This window comes from Mauremys mutica, unplaced genomic scaffold (genome assembly GCF_020497125.1).
Source record: "Mauremys mutica isolate MM-2020 ecotype Southern unplaced genomic scaffold, ASM2049712v1 Super-Scaffold_100084, whole genome shotgun sequence".
In the NCBI taxonomy this organism is placed as follows: domain Eukaryota; kingdom Metazoa; phylum Chordata; order Testudines; family Geoemydidae; genus Mauremys; species Mauremys mutica.
Window position 1 is genome coordinate 1,674,537 of NW_025423260.1, and position 25,040 is coordinate 1,699,576.

General features: G+C 50.8%; 1 protein-coding gene and 1 non-coding gene across 2 annotated transcripts; one reads left to right on the forward strand and one right to left on the reverse strand.

The window, feature by feature from the left end:
• On the reverse strand, window positions 1–22,013 carry LOC123358506 (zinc finger protein 3-like; the record flags this gene model as incomplete). Its single annotated transcript, XM_045000953.1, has 2 exons — window positions 1–535; window positions 21,946–22,013. Coding segments are annotated over 2 exons (603 nt in total), but the record flags the coding sequence as incomplete, so codon positions are not given.
• TRNAT-UGU lies at window positions 15,723–15,794 on the forward strand. Its single transcript has one exon. It is a non-coding gene; the product is annotated as a tRNA-Thr (tRNA).
• Window positions 22,014–25,040: the final 3,027 nt, after the last annotated feature.

A 25,040-nucleotide genomic window follows, 5' to 3' on the forward strand; every position in this document is an offset into this window, starting at 1 on the left:
GCACTCAGAGCACGTGTAGGGCTTCTCTCCTGTTTGGATTCTACAATGTGTGATAAGGTGGGAGTGCTGACTGAAGCTTTTCCCACACTCAGAGCATCCATAAGGTTTCTCACCTGTGTGGATTCTCCTGTGTGTGATAAGGTGTGAGCCCCAATTGAAGCGCTTCCCGCACTCAGAGCATGTATAGGGCATCTCCCCTGTGTGGATTCTCTGATGTGATATGAGGGCTGAACTATCAGTGAAGCGTTTCCCGCACTCAGAGCATCCATAAGGTTTCTCACCTGTGTGGATTCTCCTGTGTGTGATAAGGTGTGAGCCCCAATTGAAACGCTTCCCGCACTCAGAGCATGTATAGGGCATCTCCCCTATGTGGATTCTCTGATGTGATATGAGGGCTGAACTATCAGTGAAGCGTTTCCCGCACTCAGAACATCCATAAGGTTTCTCACCTGTGTGGATTCTCCGATGTGTGATAAGGGCAGAGCTTTGATTGAAACATTTCCCGCACTCTGAGCACATGTAGGGTTTCTCTCCAGTGTGTGATAAGGGTAAAGCTCTGACTGAAGCTTTTCCCGCACTCAGAGCACATGTAGGGTCTCTCTCCTCTGTGTATTCTCTAATGAGTGACAAGGTCTGAGCTCCCATTGAAGCTTTTCCCACACTCATGGCATGTGTAGCGTGTCTCTTCCAAGTTGATTCTCTCGTATGGAATAAGGTCTGAGAGGCTACTTAAGTTTTCTTCTGACCTCTGCTGAGTCTCACAGGCTGTTTCTTTTTCTGGGAGTGCACAACTCCCGGAAACATTCCCTTTGGATCTTCCTGACAACGTTCCATGTGGTTCTACTTGCTCAGCATCTTCCTGCTGGGGTTTCTGCTCCTCATTCTCACTCACCAGCCCAACACCTGATGGGATACAGAGAGAATCCAGACATAGGTCACTCCCTGCACCGGAGAGAAAGGAAATGTCAGAGAGAGGAACGGAAAAAGGGATGAACAAACCAAAATATGCGTGGGAGAGATCAAACCGATCAGGAGCTGGTTTTCCCCAACCCCTTCCCCAGAGGAGAGAGGAAAGGATCAGCTTTAGTCCGCATCTCACCAGAACATTCTGGGGAAAGCTACATTGGGCAGGGACCTGATGCCACTTGTCAGAGTATAGGTGGGAAGCCATGAGTCACATCTGCCTAATGATTCCACATCTGCAGGGAACAATCCTGAACTTGGAGAGCTCACAGGGTCTTTGTAGGGCATCCCAAATGTTTCCTGAATTCACAGACAGTTTTTGAGTTGGTTTAACCAATTCCCTACCTGTGAAGGCAGCTCTTGGAAGCACTTCTTTCTCAGAGCCCTGGAGATCTGGGACCCACGGCTCTTCCCCTCGTTCCAGCTGCGAGATCACATCAGGTTTGGAATCTGGAAGCCCTACTCCAGGCAAAGAAAACAAGGGAGGTCAGTGGAATTTGTGGGATACTTGTCAGAAAGAATATTCCATGGTTTTACCCCCAGCTCATTTTTAAGCAGTAACATCCCAAGGCCAGCTTCCTTGGCTCAAAGTGGCAGGAGAGTTGTTAATCATATGCATTACCTTCATGCCTAAGAACAAACTAACAGTGGGTCCCCATTGTGCTAGGCAAAGTACAACAGAGAATAGTAGCTGGGCCATGCCCTGAAGAATTTACAATCTAAATACACAAGACAGACACAGAACGGGGGAAGGGATAGACCCCACTGTTAGAATAGAGATATTCAGGCCTGCCTGTAAAGCCTATAGTTTAAGAACTTAGGTGTATTTTTATCACTTAGCTACTTACAGGGGTATAAAAACAAAGAATCAAAATCACTGTCTGTATTTGTAAGGGCCTTGTCTTACTGTGACCGTCTGAGGCCTTGTTCTTAGGCTAAGGCCTTTGGCTAAACAGCAGGGGCAGCCATAAGCTAGGAAGCGAAGGGTCACATCCTCACATCCCACACCAGTCACACTGAAATAAGGTGCTATTGGGCTGTTAGGAAGATGATCCTGTCCTGATAGCACCCATCACCACCAGATAAAGAAACAGATCTTAAGATGGTTAAAGAAAACTTAGTTTGACAGCAGCTGGTCTGGCAAGAAATCACTTCTCAATGGTTGTGAAACTCATTTCTGTATTGCTTTATATTTACGTCTCACAATTTTCCATTGTTAATCTGTCTGGTTCTCTAATTGTTTCTGTCTGCTGTATAATTAATTTTGCTAGGTGTAAGTTAATTAGGGTAGTGGGATATAATTGGTTAGATAATTATGTTACAATCTGTTAGAATTGGTTCATTAAATTTCAGTACAATGATTGGTTAACGTATAGCTGAGAATATTACTATATAAACAGGAGGGGGAAGGGAAATTGGAATCATGTTTGTTAACGGGGGGAACGTGGAACAGGAACACAGGCAAGGCTCTGCGGCATCAGAGCTGGGAAGGAAACACTGGGGAACAGACTCTATGGGCGTATAGAGATAAGCCCGACTGGTGTGAAGGGCTTCGGAATATGCTTGCTTAGAAACTAACCCCAATAAACATGGCATTGTCTGCGCTTCGGACTTCTGGTCTTTTGCTGCTTGCTGTCTGCGTGACAAGAACCAGGGAAGCGGGAGGCCTCTAACATAACTGACATGACCTGATAACTAAGAGGTGAGCTTTTAAGGAAGATTTTAATACACGTTGAAAATGATCAGGGATTCCCACGAGCACTGATGAGGGGACCATGCAAAATATGCATTTAGTTCCTTGTCTTGTTTTATATCCTTTCCCCATTAGGCACACTGGCACTGTCATGGATCCATGGGATCTGTGCAATGCCTGGGCTTTTAAATAGTCCTCTGGCTTCAACACTCCTACTTCAACCTGTGAGCTGTGCCAGCAGGTCCAGCTGAACGACACTCCTGTTCAGAGACTGTTCCTCAGTCAATGCACAGAGCAAGTTTTTGCTGTGGCACTGGGCAGACTGTTAAAACATAGCACGGTTCATTAGTGAACCGAAACACAGCACTGGAAAGTCCTTAGATTAGCACAGGGAAGCAAAGAAGACAATATAGTCCATACTGACCAATGCCCTTGAGCCAGGCTGCTGTAGAAAACGCTTTGGTTTCCTTTAACTGCACCTGTCCATTTGTCTTTGCTCCAGTAGAGCTCCCTGCGTCTGCGAGCCCAGTTATTCCTGCTCCCAAAAAATGTAACGAGTCCATGTGTGCTTCACTCAGCCAAGCGGAGATCCTCCCATGGACAGGTGACAATCATTCCCTTGTCTCTGTCGGGTATTCCATTGATGTAGGTTGGTCCCAGCCTGTCCTTAATGACCCATTCATATCACCCCATGACAGCTACGTGACAAAACACCCCATGTCTCCTGCTTTTTATAATCACAGCAATACCAACCATACATGGAAACTGAGGTGTGTATTGGCATCATACAAGTATCACCAAAATTCCCACCTCTCTCACACACACACACTGCTCACAGCCCCTGGAGAGAAAGCAACGCACAGGAACTGGACATTAGTCCAGTGAACACAGTGGAGGACAAGCTGCAATCCTCACACCCTGGTGAAAAAGGAGAGGCATGTGAGTCCCTATCCAAGCACGTGCCCGGGATGGCAAGCCGCGGGGGCCGCCCGGGTGGTCCCTGTGAGGGCGGCAGTCAGGCAGCCTTCGGCGGCTTGCCTGCGGGAGGTCCGCCGGTCCCGTGGATTCGGCAGCAATTCGGCAACGGGTACATTATGTAGATTGATCCTTGCCTATGATTTCAGTTATAACTGTCTCCATTCAATCAAGTTTCTGTGTTTCTCACCCAATTTCATCTTCTCAATTAACTGTGAGTAGCCATGTACAAGGGCAAGTTGTGCCCCAACACGTCATCTTATAGGTGTAAAAATTGTACAGGCTACACCACCAGGCTGTGACATCATCAACAAAGTGCCCATTTGTGCCTGGGTAGGGGCCCTGCTCTGGGAGGGAGGATGCAGCAAGGACTCAGGATCGGTGGCCGGGGTCACTGTGCACAGAGATGGGGAGGTTATACGGGGAGGGCGTAATGAGTGGGAGAGGGAGGTCAAGAGTTAAGATAATAATATTTGGGGAAAACATGTATATAAGTGAAACTGAACAGAAAGAAAACTGGAGTGTAGGCTCTAGAACAAGGCTTGGGTAGGGATTCGGGGTTAAAGGTCTGGGATCCCCCACAGCTCTGGATCCCCAAACCTCTCCTCCCTCCCACTGACCCACCCAACCCATTTCCTGAGTGCCCTTCCCCCACACTCCCCTCCGCTTCTTCCCTTTACTCTCAACTGGCATCACCTCCCGGCACCTTGGGAGCATCTTCCGTTCCCTCCTCGTCTCTCACAACCTCATCGCTCCTTTCTCCATCTTACCTCTATCCCTGCACACACCTTCCCCATGTCCTGGCACCCCAGAATTATCTACTCCCCCCCTTCTCCTCATCTCACATGGCTCTGTTCTCCTTTCACCTTTGGGCTCCTGAATGACAACATTATACTCTCTTCTATCAAAAGAGGAGCTCATCTGACTGTCACACAAGCCATGCATGAGTCACACACCTATTTACTCAATTTAGAATTCTACAGGAGGCATATTTTCCTCTTAAAATGAGGAAAAGGCATGAAACCTACAGTTATTGATGTAGCCAATAAGGACACATTAAATGCAATTTTAAAATGACTGATGACAAGTGTCTAAAAATTATTCTAGTGGGTGGGAGATAAGGCAAAAAAGTGGGGGCAAGGAAACTTGTATGACGAATAAAGGTATAAAGTTATTACTTCTCAGGTTCTTTAGAGACCCCACAGCTTCTAATAACTGAGCGGACAGGACTCCTTACCCAGCGAGGTCACCGTCTCATAGTTCTCCTGCATGACATCCCTGTAGAGGGCTCTCTCAGTGGGGTCCAGCAGAGCCCCCTTTCCCCTGGTGAAATACACAGACACATCCTCGGTCACCGGCCCCTGAAAGAGCAAGAGTCCAACACTCAGGACCTGCTGCCCCACTCACCGCCCCACACTCATGGGGCAGAGGAGCCAATCAAATGGAAGCTCTGGGTGGCTCACAGGCAGAGTCCCACCCCCACCCCGCTCAGAGCATCCAGGAAACGCCAGGGGGAGGGGACGAAGCGAGAGCCCCTTGTCTCTCCCAGCAGAGCCATCCCCCCCCTACTAGCCACAGACGGGCACAGGAGATGGAGGCCCTGGCAGGTGCAGGGAGAGCTCACTGGCAGGGAGCCCAGCGCTGTTCTCATTGTGAAGAGCTGGACGGGGCCAGACTCAGTGGGGGGGCAGATGACATGATGGTCCAGGGGGGCCGTGCTGAGGGGGTTCCTCCAGCAGGGGTGTCCTGTCTCTCCTCCCCCCACTTCTCTTCAGCTGTCTGCCCCTGCAGCTCTTCCTGCAGCCCTGCCCCCTCTCCCCCCACTTGGAGCTGCCCCGGCCAAGTTGCTCCCAGGAGCCTCCTGTGTGCTGACATAAGTAAACGGCTGAGGAATAACCCGATGCCCTAAGATGATGGGAAAAGAGGTACCAAGTGGGAACAGGGTGAAAAATTAGCCGGAAGATTAATTTTAAATAAAAAAATTCTGTAAAGGCACCTCTGTTTCCAAATGTGCCGTAACCACAGGATACAGGTCGTGTGTCAATGCTAATGAGGTATAATCAGAATCACATTATATAAAGGGGGTGCCCAGAGCAGGAAAATTGAGCTCCCTGCGTGAAACTCCAGCAGGAACCATCCCTCTACTGATGATCAATCCATGAGAGACACATCAGACCCTAATACTATTGTCAGGATGTGAGTGGAACTAGAGTTGTAACTTTTGCACAGGTCTTTATAGAATTTCTCTGCGCTTGGGGAGTCATAACCTTAACTGTAACTTTAATAATACTTGTAAAACCGACTAGACCTTGTGCTTGTGAGTGTCTGTGTGGTCACTACCCTTGGTCTCTGTGTGTTCCTAGAGACTGTACATTTGAAGCAAGTAGCAGAGGCGACTTTCACTCTGTTAAGCTTGAAACTGTCGCCACCAGAGCCGACCCCGCGGAGGTGTAATGCCACATTACAAACTGCACTTTACATAAAATAAAAGGCTGCACAATACACCACACACCAGGCCACCCTCACTTCTGCGCTGCTGCTGGCAGTGGCATGGCCTTCAGAGCTGGGCGCTCGGCCAGCAGCCGCCGCTGGGAGGCCACCCTGCCAGTGCTGAATTTGTGCCAGGGCTGAGCTCTGGCGCCTCTTTCAATACAAATTAAGCCCTAGAGGGAGGCACCAGGGTCTGGACATGATGGTGGGGAGCCCATGGGGGCCGGGGGGGGTGGGGGGCACCAAATTACAAGTTCACCCAGGGCCCCATTTTCTCTAAGGCCAGCCCTGGAGCTGGGTATGGGGGAGGGGCACATCCCCTAAGGCCGCGGTTCTCAGCTAGGGGTCCCTGGACCTCTGGGGGGCTGCGAGCAGGTTTCAGGGGGGGCCTCCAAGCAGGGCCTGTGTCAGACTCGCTTGGGCCCAGGGCAGAAAGCCCAAACCTCCCTGCCTGGGGCTGAAGCCTGGGGGCCGTGAGCCCTGCCACCAGGGGCTGAAGCCAAAGCTTGAGCAGTTAGCTTTGCGGGGGGGCCTGTCACATGGGGCCCCAGGCAACTGCCCTGGTTGCCGCCCCCTAACGCCAGCCCTGGCTTTTCTATGCAGAGAACCAGGCACATGCAGGGCCGTGGAGTTTTTATAGCACGTTGGGGGCCTTAGAAAGAAAAAGGTTAAGAACCCCCCCAAGCCTCCCTGGTGGGTGCCCCTCACATCTCACAGCAGCCGCTGGTTAATCAGGTCGGGCTCCAGCCCTGGAGAGACTGGCCAATTTTCCTAGCCCCACCTAGGGGGGGTTGTTTCCTGTTCCACAAATTAGAGCATTTCCACCCGCTTACCTCGTGGGTCTGTTCCTAGAATGGAAGCCGCATATTGAACAAGTCCCAACAGGTTTGCTACACCCTGGCCTCCTCCCATTCTCCACCCTGGGAATTTTTTGGCAAACTCCAACCCCCAAACCAGGCTGCCCAAGCCTCCCACCTCCTGTGCATTTGGTGTCCCTCTCCCTCCAGCAGGAACCCACCAGCAACCCCCCATAATCCCTACCTGAGCTGGCTCCACTGCAGCCATTTCCCTTCCCTGTCCCATGGGAGGATGGGATGAGCTGGAGCGAAACATGAACGACATCCTGCAGTCTGGCAGGGCGAGAAGGGCAGTTGTGGAGGTTTCAGAACAGGCTTCAGTTCATGTCACATCACGATTCCCCCAGGATCTTTCCCTGCAGAGACACAGCCTAGGTTCTGCCATGCTGGGAACATGCTCCAGCTCTTTATTGCAGGGGAGACCTGGCCCCTCCTGCCAGGCTAAGCCCACAGGGAGATTTTTCAGCCTCCCCAGTAATAAAGTCTCTGAACAAAATGCTGGAAAGGAGCAGAACCAAAGGGGCTGGGCAGGCTCCATAGGGACACTGGCTCCTCCCTTCCCCTCCTGTGCGGCCATGTCCTGTCGCTGGCAGAGATCGGCCCCCCCATCTCCCCCCCCGCAGAGGCAGCCGTGTCTGCGGGCTCCCCCAGCCAGCACCTACTAACCCCCACCCACGCTGGGGGAGTGACACAGGACAGCAAATTCCACCTACCCAAGGACAAATTGCTGCAGATAAACGGGCTGGGTTCACATCCCAAAGCTGAGGAGAATTGAAGAATTACAGAGAAAATAGGGAAAATAAGAGACTAGAGAGTCAGTAATTTTAGGGAAAACGAGGGAATCTCCTTGGACTTTCTAGCCACATGTGGGGAGGGGAGAGAGACGGGGAAGAACCAGAGAGAATTGTTCTCAGGTTTTGAGATGGAAAGAAAAGGCACAAACAGGAAAAGGATGCGAGTAGCTCACCCCCGTGACCATAGGCGTGTGCAGCACATTTCATTAGGGTGTGCACCCAGGGAGCCCCGCCCTAGCCCCACCCCATCCACTGCCTCCCACTTCCTGCCCCCCTCAGAACCGCCAACCCCCCCTGCTCCTTGTCCCCTGACTGCCCTCTCCTGAGACCCCCCCACTGTAACTGCCTCCCTAGGACCCTACCCCCTACCTGTCCCCCTGACCCTTATCCACACCCCTGTCCCCAGACAGATCTCCGGGACTCCCACGCCCCATCCAACCGCTCCCCGCCCCGACAGCCCCCAGAAATCCCGATCCATCCAACCCCCTCTGCTCCCTGCCTGCTCCAATCCCGCTCCACCGCCCGACAGGCACCCCCCGAACCCTCAACCCATCCAACCCCCCTGCTCCTTGTCCCCTGACTGCCCTCTCCTGAGACCCCCCCACTGTAACTGCCTCCCTAGGACCCTACCCGTCCCCCTGACCCTTTATCCACACCCCCGCCCCCAGACAGACCCCCGGGACTCCCACGCCCCATCCAACTGCTCCCCACCCCATGACAGGACCCCCAGAACTCCCGATCCATCCAACTCCCTCTGCTCCCTGCTTGCCCCGACCCCCCACCACCCTCCACTAGGCACCCCCCAAACCCTCAACCCATCCAACCCCCCCCGTTCCTTCTCCCCTGACCACTCCCTCCAGAGACCCCCCAACCCCTAATCACCCCCAACCCCCCTCCCCACCTCCTGGCAGCTCTGTCTAGTGGCTGCTCCCACCCACACACTCAAAGTGGCAGAGGAGGTTCCCTCTCCTTCGGGGGGAAGGTTGCGGCACAGGACTCAGGCTCAGGCGTTCTGGTTTTGAGTCTCTGCTCTGCCACAGACTCCCTGCTCAGCCTTGGGAAAGTCACTTCACCTCATTGTGCCCTAGATCCCACCTGCCCAATGGGGCCAACACTGACCCTGCCTCCTGGGCTAAATCCATCCATGGCTGGGTGATGGGGGGGAGGGAGGGGAATGGAGATACCAACATGGGGAGATTGGGGCTGAATTTCTCCACAGCCGGAGAGTGGGAGCCAGCTCCACAGGGGGGATGGGAGCGAGAGGGGCTCAGGCCAGCTCCACACAGAGAGGGGTCAGGGCTTCAGCCCTGCAACTTGTGCCACTAAGGTGGCTGGTGCTCCCGAGCCGGGGACTTCAGCCCCACATCTTCTGCCACGGTCCGGGGTTCTCCTGCCTGCCCCAGGGTGGCTCCTCGCCCCCTCCATCGCCCCCCCCCACTGCAGCTCCTGCAGGGGCCCGGGGCTTCTCCTCCCCCCCGCCAGCTCGGCTCCTCTCCCCCCCGCGGCTTCTGCCGGTATCTGGAGCTTCTCCGCCCCCAAACCTCCCCCTGCCCCAGCCCAGCCGGGCTCCCCGGGGCACCCGCCGCTGCTGTGGCCGGAGCCGAGCCTGGCGGGCAGGGAGCAGCGACTCACGCGGGGGCCCTGGCAGAGGCCCCAGCCCGGGCGGGACGGGGCAGCCCCAGGGGAGCGGGGGGGGGGGACTCTGCTGCTGCTGGCCCCGCCCCCCCCCACCGACCCCTGGGGCTGTTTGGGGGGGGGACTCACTCAGCCCCCCAGGAGTGGGGGGGGGGAGCAGCAGAGCGGAGCCTGCCCAGCAAGCATCTGATCGCAGCTGCGCCCAGGCCGCCCCCGGGGAAAAGCTCAGCGGAGGAGGCACCACAAGCTGCCGGCAGCAGGTCAGTCCCGGGGGGGCTGAGCACCCACCTGCAGCCTCCTCCCCCCCCCAGAGCCCCCACGGGAGGAGGGGAGCAGCCTCCCCAGCCGGGGCTCAGGGCATTGGGGTGCCGGGGCTCCCCCCCTGCGCACGCCTGGGCCCGGGACACTCACACACACACTCTGCCCCGGGGCTCCCCTGGTGCCCAGAGACCGATCAACCCCCCGCCTGCCCCCCCGCCCTTCCCCGCCCGCAGCTCCGGCCTCACCCCTCCCGCCAGCCGCCCCCAGGGGAACCCCGGGCCCCAGGCTCTGTCCCCACCTGGAGCCCAGCGGGGCCGGGGGCAGCTCCTGCTGCAGCTGAGAACAGCGGCTCCGCTCCGGCCCGGGCGGCTCCAGCGCTGCTGGCAGCACGTGGCCACCAGGGAGCAGCTGCTGAGCCCGGGCTCCTGCGTCACAATGTGCCAGAGCCCCGCCCCCAGGAGCTGCCCCGCCCCCGGGCTGTGTCAGAGCCCCGCCCCCTGGAGCTGCCCCGCCCCCACTCTGCGCCAGAGTCCCGCCCCTGGCCAGTGCCAGAGCCCCGCCCACAGGAGCTGCCCCGCCCCCAGGCTGTGCCAGAGCCCCGCCCCCGGGCTGTGCCAGAGCCCCGCCTCCAGGAGCTGCCCCCCACCGCTGGGATTTGTTCTCCTGCCTCCTTCTTCCCAGCACCCACCGCTCCCAGCTGCTCCCTTCCTGTGTCTGCAAACACCCCCCCGGGCAGGCTGCAGCGCTCGCTGGGGCTGGCTCCAGTGGCTGAAGTTGCCTCCATCTCTGCTCACCTGGGGGGAGGGACGAAGAGAGGAGATGGGTCCAGGGTGTGAAAGCAGAATTAGGGGGCAGGGAAAGGAGGACTGTTTGGAAAGGTGGGTTTTTTGCGGGGGGGGGGGGTGATCCAGATGGAGTCAGAAGCAGTTGGGCAGCAGAGGCTCAGGGAAATTGAGGGGGACCCCCTGGGTGTCCCAGTGTTGGCCAGGGATTGTACAGCACCTAGCGCAATATGGGGTCCCAGAGCTGTAACTAGCTATTTTTGCACCCAATGCAAAAATATAAAATTACGCCACCCATAGGGTACAGGTGGGGGAGGGGGAGCCCAGGGCTGGGGCAGCAGAGGGTGTGTGGGTGGGGGAGCACTGGTGGGGAGGGGGGAGCACAGAGCTGAGGCAACATGGGGCATGTGTGGGGGAGAGCCCACGGCAGGAGGGTGCAGGTCAGGGGGGCAGAGCCCAGGGCTAGGGTGGCAGGGGTGTGTGTGTGGGGGGGGGAGAGCCCAGGACTGGGGCAGCAGGGGGCTGTGGGTGGGGGGAGGCCCAGAGCGGGGACAGCAGAGGGTTCAAATGGGGGGGGGGAGCCCAGGGGTTGGGCAGCAGGAGGGTGTGGGTGGGAGCAGCTAAATTTTTTTTTCCTTTGGGTGGCAAAAAAACTAGAGCCAGCCCTGCCTCCACGCACCGTGAGGTAGGTAGGAGCGGATCATTATTATCCCTACTTGAAAGAGGGAGAAGCTCAGGCTGAGAAAGGAGAATTGAGTTGTCTGAGGTCACACAGCCAGTCAGTGGCAGAGTTGGGAATAGGACCCAAGAGCCCTGATTTTCAAACTAACCATCGGATCTTGAATTTCAGACACTGAATGACCTGAATAAAGTGCTCTCAGATGAGCTACAGACCAACAACAGTGCACAGGAATTATTCAGCAAGTATTTGAGGAGAACTGCAATGTTAGAGAGAATCATGAACTGCTCAGAGACCATTAATGCAGAGAAGCAGCAAAATTCATCAAACACAGAACTGGTTCTGACTTATTTCCTTGGTCTTAAAAGAGAACAACAAGGATCTGAGTCTCCTCCCTGTCAATAACCCCCTGCTCAGCCAATCAGGGTAGAGACTGAGGACGGGAGGCTGAGGGTTCTCACCAGAGAGCCCAAAGGATGGCCCAGGTCACTGGTGGGGATCACTGCCCGAGCACTATTTCAGCCCCACATTTTTGTGTGGACCTCCCACAGTGGGAGCTGCAGAGCACTCCCCCGCCACACACACACACACACACCCTCCTGCTGTTGGGAGGGGAACAGGAAAAAGGACAAAAGAAGCAAGAGACGAAGAGAAAGGAGGGAGGGAGGAAAAGGGGAAACAAAAAGGACAAACCCCAATGACCCCAGTGATTCTAAGGGACAAAATCCCAGGTGCAGAATAACATTCTGCCTCCTTAAGCTCGTGTTTTCCATGCCTAGAATTCAACTGTCACCAGATGGATCAGACTGAACAGGTTTCAAACCTCCAGGAGGCTCTTACCTTCTAAACAGGGACGGCTGTTTTCTAGTAAAATCACTAAAGGGGAAGGAGAAAACTCGATAGAGGTTCCTCCTGGCGCTCACGTCCGTGAACCCAAATACTCTCTCAGTCCTCAGAGAGAGACCTGGAGAAGGAGACTTGCTGGAGCAAAGCCACAGGGGTCTCTGAGGTTTCCCTGGCCCCTCACCCCTGTCCTGCCTGGCTGATGTCAGCATCTCTCTGTGAGGTCACCACCTCCCCACCAACTTGGACCAATAGTCTGAGGTCCTGCAAAAGGCCTTTGTGATGTCACTGCCGCACCCCTCCCTTGCTGTGCCAATGGCCTGCCCCTGGCCAGGCACTTTGGAGGTTTGAGCTACTCCCTGTGGATCACCCCTATCAAGGAGCGTTCGTTCTAGGCAGCAAGCCGGCTAGACAGGAAAACATCAGATGCTGCTCTCAATGCTACACTCAGTTTTTCAGTAATGGCCTTTATGGCCAGAAGAGACCATTAGAGCATCTAATCTGACCCCCTGCATATCACAGGCCTCCTGTATGACACAAGAGCTACTTTGGGGGCAAACACATTCCAGAAAGGCATCTAGTCTTCATGAAATGACATCAAGAGATGGAGAATCCACCACTTTCCTTGGTAGCTTGTTCCTGTGGTCAATCATCCTCACTGTTGAATCTTTGTGCCTTAGTTGTAATATGAATTTGTCTCTTTTCACCTTCCAGACATTGGGTCTTGTTATGCTTTTCTCTGCTAGACTAAAAAGCCCTTTATTATCCAATCTTTTCTCTCCATTAATGCACTTCAACACTTCAATGAAGTCACCTTTCAATCTTCTTTTGATAAGCTGGACAGGTTGAGCTCTTTCAGTAGCTCACTAGAAGGCATTTTTCTCCAGCCCTCAGGACATTTGGTGGCTCTTTGCTGCCCCAGCTTCAATTTCACAACATCTTTTTCAAATGAGGACATCAAATCTGGAGGCTATTCCAGTATCAGTCTCACTGATGCCGTGTCACCTCCTGTGGCGTTACTGACATAATCTGTAACTGTATAGATCACCGTTGTGACCACTGTTCTATATTTGCAGCCAATATTGTAGAAAGGTTGTCATGTAAGGGGTCTATGGAGAGGTTCTGATTGGTTGATTATAATGATGCTATCTCTAGATGTGTATCATTTTTGTAGTTGATGTTATAAGTATTGGCTCTGTTCTGTCCATATTTCAAACTTGTGCTCTGCTTCCGGGAAACACCCCAGCCAGACAAGTTGGTGTCAGTTCTGCCTAGCCTGCTTGATGGCCCATTAAAGACCATCAGCTACACAATCGACCCACTGAGAGAAGGCAGATACGCCTTGTAACTCAGCAAGGTCTGCAGGGACCTGCCTATGGACAGAACTCTAAGGTTTTTCTATGCCACGTGCTGGACAGAGTGTCCTTGGGACAAAGAAAGCAAAGACCACATGGCAAGAGACTATAAAAGGCTGATACCTCATCTCCATCTTGTCTTCAATCCTGCTTCATACCTCTGGAGAGACTTTGCTACAAACTGAAGCTCTGTACAAAGGACTGAATGACCCATCCCAGCTGTTTATTGAACCTGCAGTTTATTCCATCACTGCTACAAGCCTGAACCAAGAACTTTCCCATTACTGTATGTGAAGGGTTAAAATCCATGTGCATGTTATATAACAACCTGGTCTATGGATTGTGGCAGCTCTTTTCCAGACCCAAAGTCCAGACTATGGTCTAGCCCACTATGACTGTTTTGATGGTTTAAATTACACTCACAGGCACTGATGATATTACTGAAAGTTTGGGAGTTAGGAGCTGGTAGGTCAGTGGCCCAGTCCCCTCACAGATGACCCCGTCCCTGTGGGACAGGGGCAGATCTGAGCTCTCACACCAAATGCCTCATTGTGGCTGCCAGAATCTGTGGGCAGCTCGTTTAGTTTATGCCGAGGGTTGAGTCCTGTTTTGTGCACCATGTGTGAGAATGAATATCCTAAACCACCCTTTGAAATAACGACTGCAGCAGGACGTGTTATTGTCCCTGCCCCAAAGCAGACAGACCAATGGAGAAATGCCATTGAGACCAGGGTAATACTCCACTGCCGTTCTACCTTTTTTACTTGCTACACTCCCTCCCAGCCTTATGAGGTATCAGAGCCCGTTATTGAGCCTGAGCCGAGATGTCTACACTGCAAATTTACCACCCCACAGCCCAAGCCCCAGGAGCCTGAGCTGGTATGGGGCAGCTCTGGGTGTTTCATTGCAGTGTGGACATAAGCCTATTGTGCTTCATTTCTTAGGTTCTGCTGCCATCGTGTGGCCATTTCCTTCCCCTCCTTTCTGTCCAAAGCGCAGAGCCCAGTTCCTCCAGGGGGAGAAGGACTTCTTCCTTCTTTCCTTCCTCAACAGCCCCTTCCCTGGAGAGTCCTTTGCTGGGGTCTGGGTGGGGAACAGCTGTTTCTGAGGATTAATTTCATATTAATGGTGTTGATCTATAGATTTTACAGCCAGACTAGATCACTAGGTACCTCTGCTCTGACCTGATTCAGAACAGAGTCCAGAGAATTTTACCCAGTGACTCCTACATCCACCCCAAGATCTTCTGGCTGAACGAGGAGGGTTCATTCAGAAAGTCATCGTGTTTGGGTGTAAAAGTGTGAAATGATGGGGAAATTGGCCCCTCTTTCAAGTTTAAATGTTGTCACTTCTACACTTAGACCGGGGTGGCCAACCTGAGCCTGAGAAGGAGCCAGAATTTCCCAATGTAACTGCCAAACGTGCACCTTTGTATGCAACTACTGAGTCAATTGTGAACCTTCCCATCATTGTCCTTTGCTCTTAACCCTGAGGCTATTGCCCCATCATGGGGCCATTTCCCGCCTCTCTTTCATACAGAAGCACAATTTTCTTTGCACAGACACAGGAACAGCAAGATCTTTCTCTGTCCCTTGTGCAAAGCAGGGGGCCAAATTCCATGGAAACAATGGACAAGCAGGGGGCTCTGGGCACATCCAGCCCTGGCCGTGAGATGTTCTCTCCCCTCTTTCTTTATGCTGCTGCTGCTATTTCATGGATTGTCTGGGATGGGGAAAAAGCTGAGTTCACTCCAGGTGGAGGGGAAAAGAACCCTGAAAATCTCAGGACCCAACCCTGCTACCAGGATCACTGAGGTGCTGGGAATCTGCCTGGGAAAGGGACTGTGTGAATTGTCAAGGTGGGGAACGAATAATCTACAACTAGATCCACCTCATTAACCACCGACACAGGCTAATCCTGCTGCCGATAGAAGGGAAACTGGGAGCCATTCTTTGTTGTTCAGTCATGGAAACAGTGACCCAATTGCACCGCAGTGAATGTGCTGGGGAAAGCTAGAGTTTACAGGCAGGTGGAAATAGCAGATCCTAGAAACACCTGGAGCTCCACACACCACTTCTGCCACCAGGGTGAGGTGTTGCGCTGCTCACAGCATCCCCCACTATGACCTTGCAGCAGGGGATTGCCGCACCCCCAACCCAATGCAAGGGAGAGGGCTGAGTGTATCTCTGCACCCTGAGACCAGGGCAGCCACTCTCTCTGCCCCACACATAGAATTTGGCCCTGCTGAAAAGTGACCCCTATGAACAAGTCACCTCCAGGAGAGCAGGATTGGTCCTCAGAGAGGGGAATGGGCTTCTCGTGAAGCTTATAGGTCACTGGATGCTCTGGAAACAGGAGGGCTCTGAGTGTAACCCATAGCAAACACAACCTGCTAGGGGATGTAGCTCAGTGGTTGAGCATATGCTTTGTATGTACGAGGCCCTGGGTTCAATCCCCAGCATCTTCATGATCATTTTTTCACCCTGCTGCTTTGCTCATGCCCAGAGGGGATGTGGCCCACCAGTCTCCCTGCATCAGTTTCAGTCCTGCTCAGTGAGGGGCAAGTGACAATTGCATGGAAGGTCCGGGGGTGGGTTCTGCTCCTAAGTCACCTCAGTACATTTAAGATTCCCATCCGCTGTGCTGCTTGGGACAATGGTAGATGAGAAGGGCGAATCCTCCAGCACTGGAGGGAAAGGTCCCATCTGCACAGCCTGAGAGGCAAGGAAACAGAGGGGCAGTCAGTGCTCAGGGAGGAGGGGGGTCAATGATTTACTCCCAGCAGGGGACACTGTCTTTTTGAGTATCAGAGGGGTAGCCGTGTTAGTCTGGATCTGTAAAAGGCGACAGAGTCCTGTGGCACCTTCTAGACTAACAGACGTATTGGAGCATGAGCTTTCGTGGGTGAATCCCCACTTCGTCAGATGAATGGAGTGGGAATTCTGTGCCTGGCTAGCCAACTACAAAAGCAGTTTCTCCTCCCTTGGTGATCACACCTCAACTGCTAGAAGAGGGTCTCATCCTCCCTGATTGAACTAACCTCCTTATCTCTAGACTGGTTCTTGCCTGCATACTTATACCTGCCCCTGCAAATTTCCACTACATTCACCTGACGAAGTGGGTATCCACCCACGGAAGCTTATGCTCCAATACGTCTGTTAGTCTGTAAGGTGCCACAGGACTCTGTCTTTTTGAGGCGAGTGCTGCTGGCTTGAGATGGTGCTGACGATGGATAGAAAAAAGGCTGGAGTCAATGGCAGATGGGACCACAGAAGGGGAAGGGGAATGGCAGCCCCACAGAAGGTCCTGGGTGCTCAGATGCCCCCAGTTATTGCACCCTGGCCTGTCCTAGAGAGAGAAAAGACACCGAGGGACCCAGCCCCCCTACAGTGATCCCATGGACAAGAACCAGGTTAGGAGTGGGGTGAAGGTTCCCTCTGGGCAAAGGGGAGCTGAAATCCCTCCGTGTCCTGGAATTTAAGCAATGAAAGCTTCAAACCCTGCACGGGTGTGGGCTGAGGTGCATCAGCAGAAGATTGGGCTGGACAGGGGTGGCAGGTTTGTATAATTTTTGGTGGTGCCCAGAATGGGACCAAGTCCTGCCCCACACACCTGCCTAAGGCTCTGGGAAGGAGTTTGGTTGTGGGAGGGAGAGGGGTTGGGCTCTGGGAGAGTTTGGGTGCAGGGTCTGGGCTCAGTCAGAGGGTTGGGGTGCAGAGGCAGTGTGGGGGGCAGGCTCTTGGAGGGAGTTTGGGTGCAGGTGTGGGGTCTGGGCTGGGGCAGGGGGTTGGGGTTGCAGGAGAGGGTGAGGGGTGCAGCATTTACCTTGGGCATCTCCCGAAAGCAACCCGCAGTCCCTAAGCTGGAGGGCCGGGGGTGTCTCTGTGCACCGCTGCCCACAGACTCCACCCCCGCAGCTCCCATTGCCACAGTTCGCAGAGTTGGCAGTTGGGGCGGGGGCAGCATGTGGAGACCCCCCACCCCCACAGTTGTTCTTCTCACAGCTGGCTGATGGGGGGCAGCAGGGGATCTCCCAAATCTGGGGGAATCTCTCTGTGCCCCACTGTCAGTTCTCCATCCTGTCTCCCCCTAACAACATGCACCAATCCCCTCCCCATTATCAATGTTTTAGAGAGACCCCTCCCTCCCTTTATGGGATACAGACTCTCTGTGACAGAGAGTGACTGGGGCTCCTCTCTGCATGGCCCCAGTGGGGAAGGAAAGAGACTGGGGGAGGGGGAGAAGATGGGCAGAAGGAGTCAAATGGGTCAAAGCCAGAATAGAGGAGATTTTCTTCCTGTTAAAATGTACTGGAGGCTCATCGCTGAAAAGCCGCATCTTGAGTTAAGTTTGAACCAGCAGCCTTTCAATTACCAGGCAAAGGTGTGAACCACAGAGACTGATAACTGCCTGCTTCCCAAATGTGTTTAAAAAACATCTTCAGGGGTGCAACTGGTTAGTGCAGAGGGGCCATCTCTTGGGGTTATGAGTTCAAGCTCTCTCTCAAGACCTTGTTTCTCTTACCTGTGTAGTTTGTTTTGCCTAATTCATATACAAAGTGCTATACTAGAAAAAGGAGAGTAAGTTCTAAAATGTAGAGGTGGGTGCATACTTTAGAAACATCGCCCCTGTGCTGCCATTAGTTCCAGCAGATTGTTCACTGGAAGGGCAAATTGATTTCTTTGCTGCTGAGAAAGATGCCAGGACAGGTCTGTGGGCACCAGGATCTCCCTGCTTCTTCCAGCTCCTTCCCTGCCCCAGTCACTGCTGTAGGAGGGTCCTATATGCACTGAGCCTAAACATTTTCCTGGGCCTTCTTAGCATAGTTAGCAGCATGTCAGTCTCATACTCAGTAGGTCCTGAGCTCACACCTCAGAAAAGACAATGGTTTTCTGCTCCCTGCTTCAGATTTTGCAGACTAGACTTATTTCTTGTCTGGGCCCAATCTTTGCACCTGGTATAGTCCTTGTTCCAGCTCAGGTGGTAGCTAGGGGATTTCTCATGACTGCAGCCATCTTTCTTCTGTTCCACCCCCTTAAACAGCTTTGGTACAAGGCAGGAATCTTTTGTCTCTCTCCTGGGGAAAAGCCCCAGGTTTAAGATGGATTCCTGTACCAGGTGACATGGCCACATGCCCTGTGAGACCCCAAGCCTTCATTGTTCCTGGCCTGACTCACAGATGGTGCAGGACAGAGCCATCTCCAGTCAATTGTCCTGGTTAATGGGAGCCATCAAGAGTCCAAACCACTATTAATGGCCCACACTTTGTATCATTACAACAGGACCTCAGAGTTATAGTTCATATTTCTAGCTTCAGATACAGGAATGATCGGTTCATACAAATAGGCTGAACACACACAGTAGATAATAAGCTTTGTAATGATACTGCACAAGAGACCTTTTGCATGAAGCATGTTCCAGTTACATTATATTCACACCTATTAGCATATTTTCATAAAATCATCAACATCACAGCAGGGAAAGGGTTTTACTGTGGCACCTGGGAGCAGTTGAGTTTCATGTCCAGGCTGTGCTATGAGTTCCTCCAGGTTTCCCATAAGCACACAGGGCCCTTAGCGGGTACTCTCGATACAGGAATGGCCCAGATACAATGAAGTGATGGGAATTGCATTTTCCTTTTTAATTTTTGAATTTCCAATGACATTTCTGTTTGTGATTTCGTTTTGCTTCGTATAACTGTGTTTTCTCAGGGACTTGATATTTACCAGATATTTAACTAACAGCTAATAACGGGAGACTTCCAAGCAGGGTGTGGGCGAGCGGAAAAGAACTGTAAGAGATGCTGGTTTTCAACCTTGTGTTAGATAAGAATAGAATGCAGATTGTAGCAGAAATTGCTGAGAGAAGTAAGCTATCAGAAAGGAATATGTACAAACAAAATGCAGTTGTTGCTCCTTACTGTATGTCGCAAAAGGTATAAATGCTTGCCTTAATTGTTTATCTAACCGAGACCTACCTCGGGAGGGGAAACCTGCCTGTCTGTACTTTCCCGAATAACTGCAGTTGCTCGAAATAAACGGCATAATATAATAACATTTAACATCCCTGTGGTGGGAAGAACATCTCAACAGCCCAACACTGTGGCATTTGATTTCAAAAAGGAGAACTATACAAAAATGAAGGGGTTAGTTAAACAGAAATTAAAAGGTACAGTGACTAAAGTCAAATTCCTGTAAGCTGCATGGACACTTTAACGACACCATAATAGAGGCCCAACTTAAATGTATATCCCAATTTAAGAAACACAGTAAAAGAACTAAAAAAGAGCCACCGGGGCTTAACAACCATGTAAAAGAAGCAGTGAGAGACAAAAAGTCTTCCTTTAAAAAGTGGAAGTCAAATCCTAGAAAGGAGCATAAACATTGCCAAATTGTAGGTGACAAATCTGAGGAACTGTCACAGACTGAAGTGTCACTAGAGGAGGTTTTGGAACTAATTGATAAACTCAACATTAACAAGTCACCAGGACCAGATGGCATTCACCCAAGAGTTCTGAAAGAACTCAAATGTGAAGTTGCGGAACTATTAACTAAGGTTTGTAACCTGTCCTTTGAATCGGCTTCGGTACCCAATGACTGGAAGTTAGCTAATGTAACGCCAATATTTTAAAAGGGCTCTAGAGGTGATCCTGGCAATTACAGACCAGTAAGTCTAACATCGGTACCGGGCAAATTAGTTGAAACAATAGTAAAGAATAAAATTGTCAGACATATAGAAGAACATACATTGTTGGGCAAAAGTCAACACGGTTTCCGTAAAGGGAAATCGTGTCTTACTAATCTATTAGAGTTCTTTGAGGGGGTCGACAAACATGTGGACAAGGGGGATCCAGTGGACATAGTGTACTTAGATTTCCAGAAAGCCTTTGACAAGGTCCCTCACCAAAGACTCTTACATAAATTAAGTTGTCATGGGATAAAAGGGAAGGTCCTTTAATGGATTGAGAACTGGTTAAAAGACAGGGAACAAAGGGTAGGAATTAATGGTAAATTCTCAGAATGGAGAGGGGTAACTAGCGGTTACCAAGGGTCAGTCCTAGGACCAATCCTATTCACCTTATTCATAAATGATCTGGAGAAAGGGGTAAAAAGTGAGGTGGCAAAGTTTGCAGATGATAATAAACTGCTCAAGATAGTTAAGAGCAAAGCAGACTGTGAAGAACTTCAAAAAGATCTCACAAAACTAAGTGATTGGGCAACAAAATGGCAAATGAAATTTAATGTGGATAAATGTAAAGTAATGCATATTGGAAAAAATAACTCCAATTATATATAAAATATGATGGGGACTAATTTAGTTACAAAAAATCAGGAAAAAGATCTTGGAGTCATCGTGGATAGTTCTCTGAAGATGCCCACGCAGTGTGCAGAGGCGGTCAAAAAAGCAAACAGGATGTTAAGAATCATTAAAAAGGGGATAGAGAATAAGACTGACTATATTATTACCCTTATATAACTCCATGGTATGCCCACATCTTGAATTCTATGTACAGATGTGGTCTCCTCATCTCAAAAAAGATATACTGGCATTAGAAAAGGTTCAGAGAAGGGCAATTAAAATGATTAGGGGTTTGGAACGGGTCCCATATGAGGAGAGATTAAAGAGGCTAGGGCTTTTCAGCTTGGAAAAGAGGAGACTAAGAGGGAATATGATAGAGGTATATAAAATCATGAGTGATGTGGAGAAAGTAGATAAGGAAAAGTTATTTATTTAATCCCATAATACAAGAACTAGGGGCCACCAAATTAAATTATAGGCAGCAGGTTTAAAACAAATAAAAGGAAGTTTTTCTTCACACAGCGCACCATTAACCTGTGAAACTCCTTACCTGAGGAGGTTGTGAAGGCTAGGACTATAACAGGGTTTAAAAGAAAACCTCCATGAATTTATCCAGTTAAGTCCATTAATGGCTATTAGCCAGGATGGGTAAGGAATGGTGTCCCTAGCCTCTGTTTGTCAGAGGATGGAGATGGATGGCAGGAGAGAGATCACTTGATCATTGTCTGTCCGGTTTACTCCCTGGGCTGCTTCTGCTCTACAACTATAATTGTCTTTTTACACCAAAATCACTAACTTGAGCAGCCAATTCCATGTACAGTCCTAGTGGATGTAAGGCACAGGTAACTTTTGCCTCAGGGTAGCTTGTTGGCATCAACCCTCTCTCCCCCACCTGGAGCTGATGAAATTCCTGGCTGGAGGGACACACGCTCCTACAAGTCAAAAGGAAAGGAGCTGATAGAAAAGATCACAGGACTGATCCCAAAGAAGGGTGAACTGCAAAAGTCAGAAGCAGGCAACTCATCCGGCAGAGCTGAGAGACCACAGTGAAGATGGTGCAAAGATCACTATATTGGAATTAGCAAATGTGATTTTTTTTAAAACAAATCTTTGGGAAGCCCTAATAAAGGCATTTCTTACAGTTCTCTCTGATTGGGATTTTCTGATCTCTAATAGGGAATGACATCTGATTGAAGCTTTTCCCAAATGCAGAGCATGTGTAGGGTCTCTCTCCACTGTGGATTCTACGATGTCTGACAAAGTCTGAGTGCTCAGTGAAACTTTTCCCGCACTCAGAGCACGTGTAGGGGATCTCTCATGTGTGGATTCTCTGATGTGTGATAAGATTTGAGCGCCGACTGAAGCGTTTCCCGCACTCAGAGCATGTGTACGGCATCTCTCCTGTGTGGATTCTCTGATGTGTAATAAGGTGTGAGCGCCGGTTGAAGCTTTTCCCGCACTCAGAGCACGTGTAGGGCTTCTCCCCTGTGTGGATTCTCTGATGTGTGATAAGGTTTGAGCGCTGACCAAAGCTTTTCCCGCACTCAGAGCATGTGTAGGGCTTCTCCCCTGTGTGGATTCTCTGATGTGTGATAAGGTGACAACACAGACTGAAGCTTTTCCCACACTGAGAGCACGTGTAGGGCGTATCCCCTGTGTGGATTCTCTGATGTCTGATAAGGTCCGAGTTCTGACTGAAGCCTTTCCCGCACTCAGAGCATGTGTAGGGCTTCTCCCCTGTGTGGATTCTCTGATGTGTGATAAGGTTTGAGCGCCGATTGAAGCTTTTCCCGCACTCAGAGCACGTGTAGAGCGTCCCGCCTGTGTGGATTCTCTGATATGTGATAAGGACTGAGCGCTGACTGAAGCTTTCCCCGCACTCCTGGCATGTGTAGTGTGTCTCTTCCAAGTTGATTCTCTCATGTGTAATAAGGGCTGAGTGGCTACTGAAGTTCTCCTCTGGCCTCTGCTGAGTCTCAGATGCTTTTACTTTTTCTCGGAGTGCACAACTCCTGGAAACATTCCCTTTGGGTCTTCCTGATAACGTCCCATGTGGCTGTCCTTGCTCAGCATCTTCCTGCTGGGGTTTCTGCTCCTCATTCTCACGCACCATCCTATCACCTGATGGGAGACAGAGAGAATCCAGACATAGGTCACTCCCTGTGCCTGAGAGAAAGGAAATCTCAGAGAGAGGAATGGAAAAAGGGGGAACAAACCAAAATATGTGCAGGAGAGATCAAAACTATCAGGAGCTGATTTTCCCCAGAGGAGAGAGGAAGGGATCAGTTTTGGTCTGCATTTCACCAGAACATGCAGGGGAAAGTGGGATCAGGTAGGAATCTGCTGCCAGTTGTTAGTCAGGATAGGTGGGAAGCCATGAGTGACATTTGCCTAATTATTCCACATCTGCAGGGAACAATCCTGAACTTGGAGAGCTCACAAGGTCTTTGTGCGGCATCCCAAATGTTTCCTGTATTCACGGACAGTTTTTGACTTGCTTTAACCAAGTCCTCACCTGCGCAGGCAGCTCTCGGGACCACTTCTTTCTCAGAACCCTGGAGGTCCGGGACCCACGGCTCTTCCCCTCGTTCCAGCTGTGAGACCACATCAGGTTTGGAATTTAGAAACCCTATGCCAGACAAAGAAAACAAGGGAGGTCGGTGGAATTTGTGGGATACTTGTCACAAAGAATAGTCCATGGTTTTAAGCTCAGATCATTTTTAAGCAGTAACATCCCAAGGCCAGCTTCCTTGGCTCCAAGTGGCAGGAGAGTTATTATTATTATTAATCATACGCATTACCTAGTGCTTAAGGACCAACTAACAGTGTGTCTCCGTTGTGCTAGGCACAGTACAAATGCAGAATAGTAGATGGCCCATGCTCTGAAGAATTTGTAGTCTAAATAGACAAGACAGACACAGCACGGGGGAAGGGGTAGAACCCTGTTAGAATAGAGATATTCAGGCCTGCCTGCAAAGCCTATATTTTAAGAACTTAGGCGTATTTTTATCACTTAGCTAGTTACAGGAGTATGAAAACAAAGAATCAAAATCACAGTCTGCCTGTGAATGGGCCTTCTCTCACTAGGACAGCCTGAGGCCTTGTTCTTAGGCTAAGGCCTTTGGCTAAGCAGCAGGGGCAGCCATAAGCTGGGAAGCGAAGGGTCATATCCTCACATCCCAAACCAGTCACACTGAAATAAGGTGCTATTGGGCTGTTAGGAACTCGATCCTGTCCAGATCTTAAGATGGTTAAAGAAACCTTAATTTGATAGCATTCTGTCTGGCAAGAAATCCCTTATCAATGGTTGTGGTTGTGAAACCCTCATTTCTGTATTGCTTTATCTTTATGGCCACCACTTTTACATTGTTAATCAGTCTGGTTCTCTTATTGTTTCTCTCTCCTGTATAATTAATGTTGCCAGGTGTAAGTTAATTAGGGTAGTGGTTTATAATTGGTTAGAGCAGGAGTAGGCAACCTATGGCGGCACACGAGTTGATTTTCAGTGGCACTCACACTGCCCATGTCCTGGCCACCGGTCCAGAAGGCTCTGCATATTAATTTAATTTTAAATGAAGCTTCTTAAACATTTTAAAAACCTTACTGACTTTGCATACAATAGTTTAATTATGTATTATAGACTTATAGAAAGAGACTTTCTAAAAACGTTAAAATGTATTATTGGCACATGAAATCTTAAATTAGAGTAAATAAATGAAGACTCAGCACACCACTTCTGAAAGGTGGCCGACGCCTGGGTTAGAGAATTATGTCACAATATGTTAGAATTGTTTAGTTAAATTTCAGCACAATGATTGGTTAAGGTATAGCTGAGAATATTACTCTATAAATGGGGTCAAACAGGAGGGGGGAAGGAAATTGGAATCATAGAATATCAGGGTTGGAAGGGACCTCAGGAGGTCATCTAGCCCCACCCCTGCTCAAAGCAGGACCAATCCCCAACTAAATCATCCCAGCCAAGGCTTTGTCAAGCCTGACCTTAAAAACCTCTAAGGAAGGAGATTCCACCACCTCCCTAGGGAACCCATCCCAGGGCTTCACCACTCTCCTAGTGAAATAGTGTTTCCTAATATCCAACCTAAACCTCCCCCATTGCAACTTGAAATCATTACTCTTTGTTCTGTCATCTGCTACCACTGAGAACAGTCTAGATCCATCCTCTTTGGAACCCCCCTTCAGGTAGTTGAAGGCTGCTATTAAATCCCCCCTCATTCTTCTCTTCTGCAGGCTAAACAATCCCAGTTCCCTCACCCTCTCCTCAGAAGTCATGTGTTCCAGTCCCCTAACCATTTTTGTTGCCCCCCGCTGGATGCTTTCCAATTTTTCCACATCCTTCTTATAGTGCTGGGCCCAAAACTGGACACAGTGCTCCAGATGAGGCCCCATGAATGTC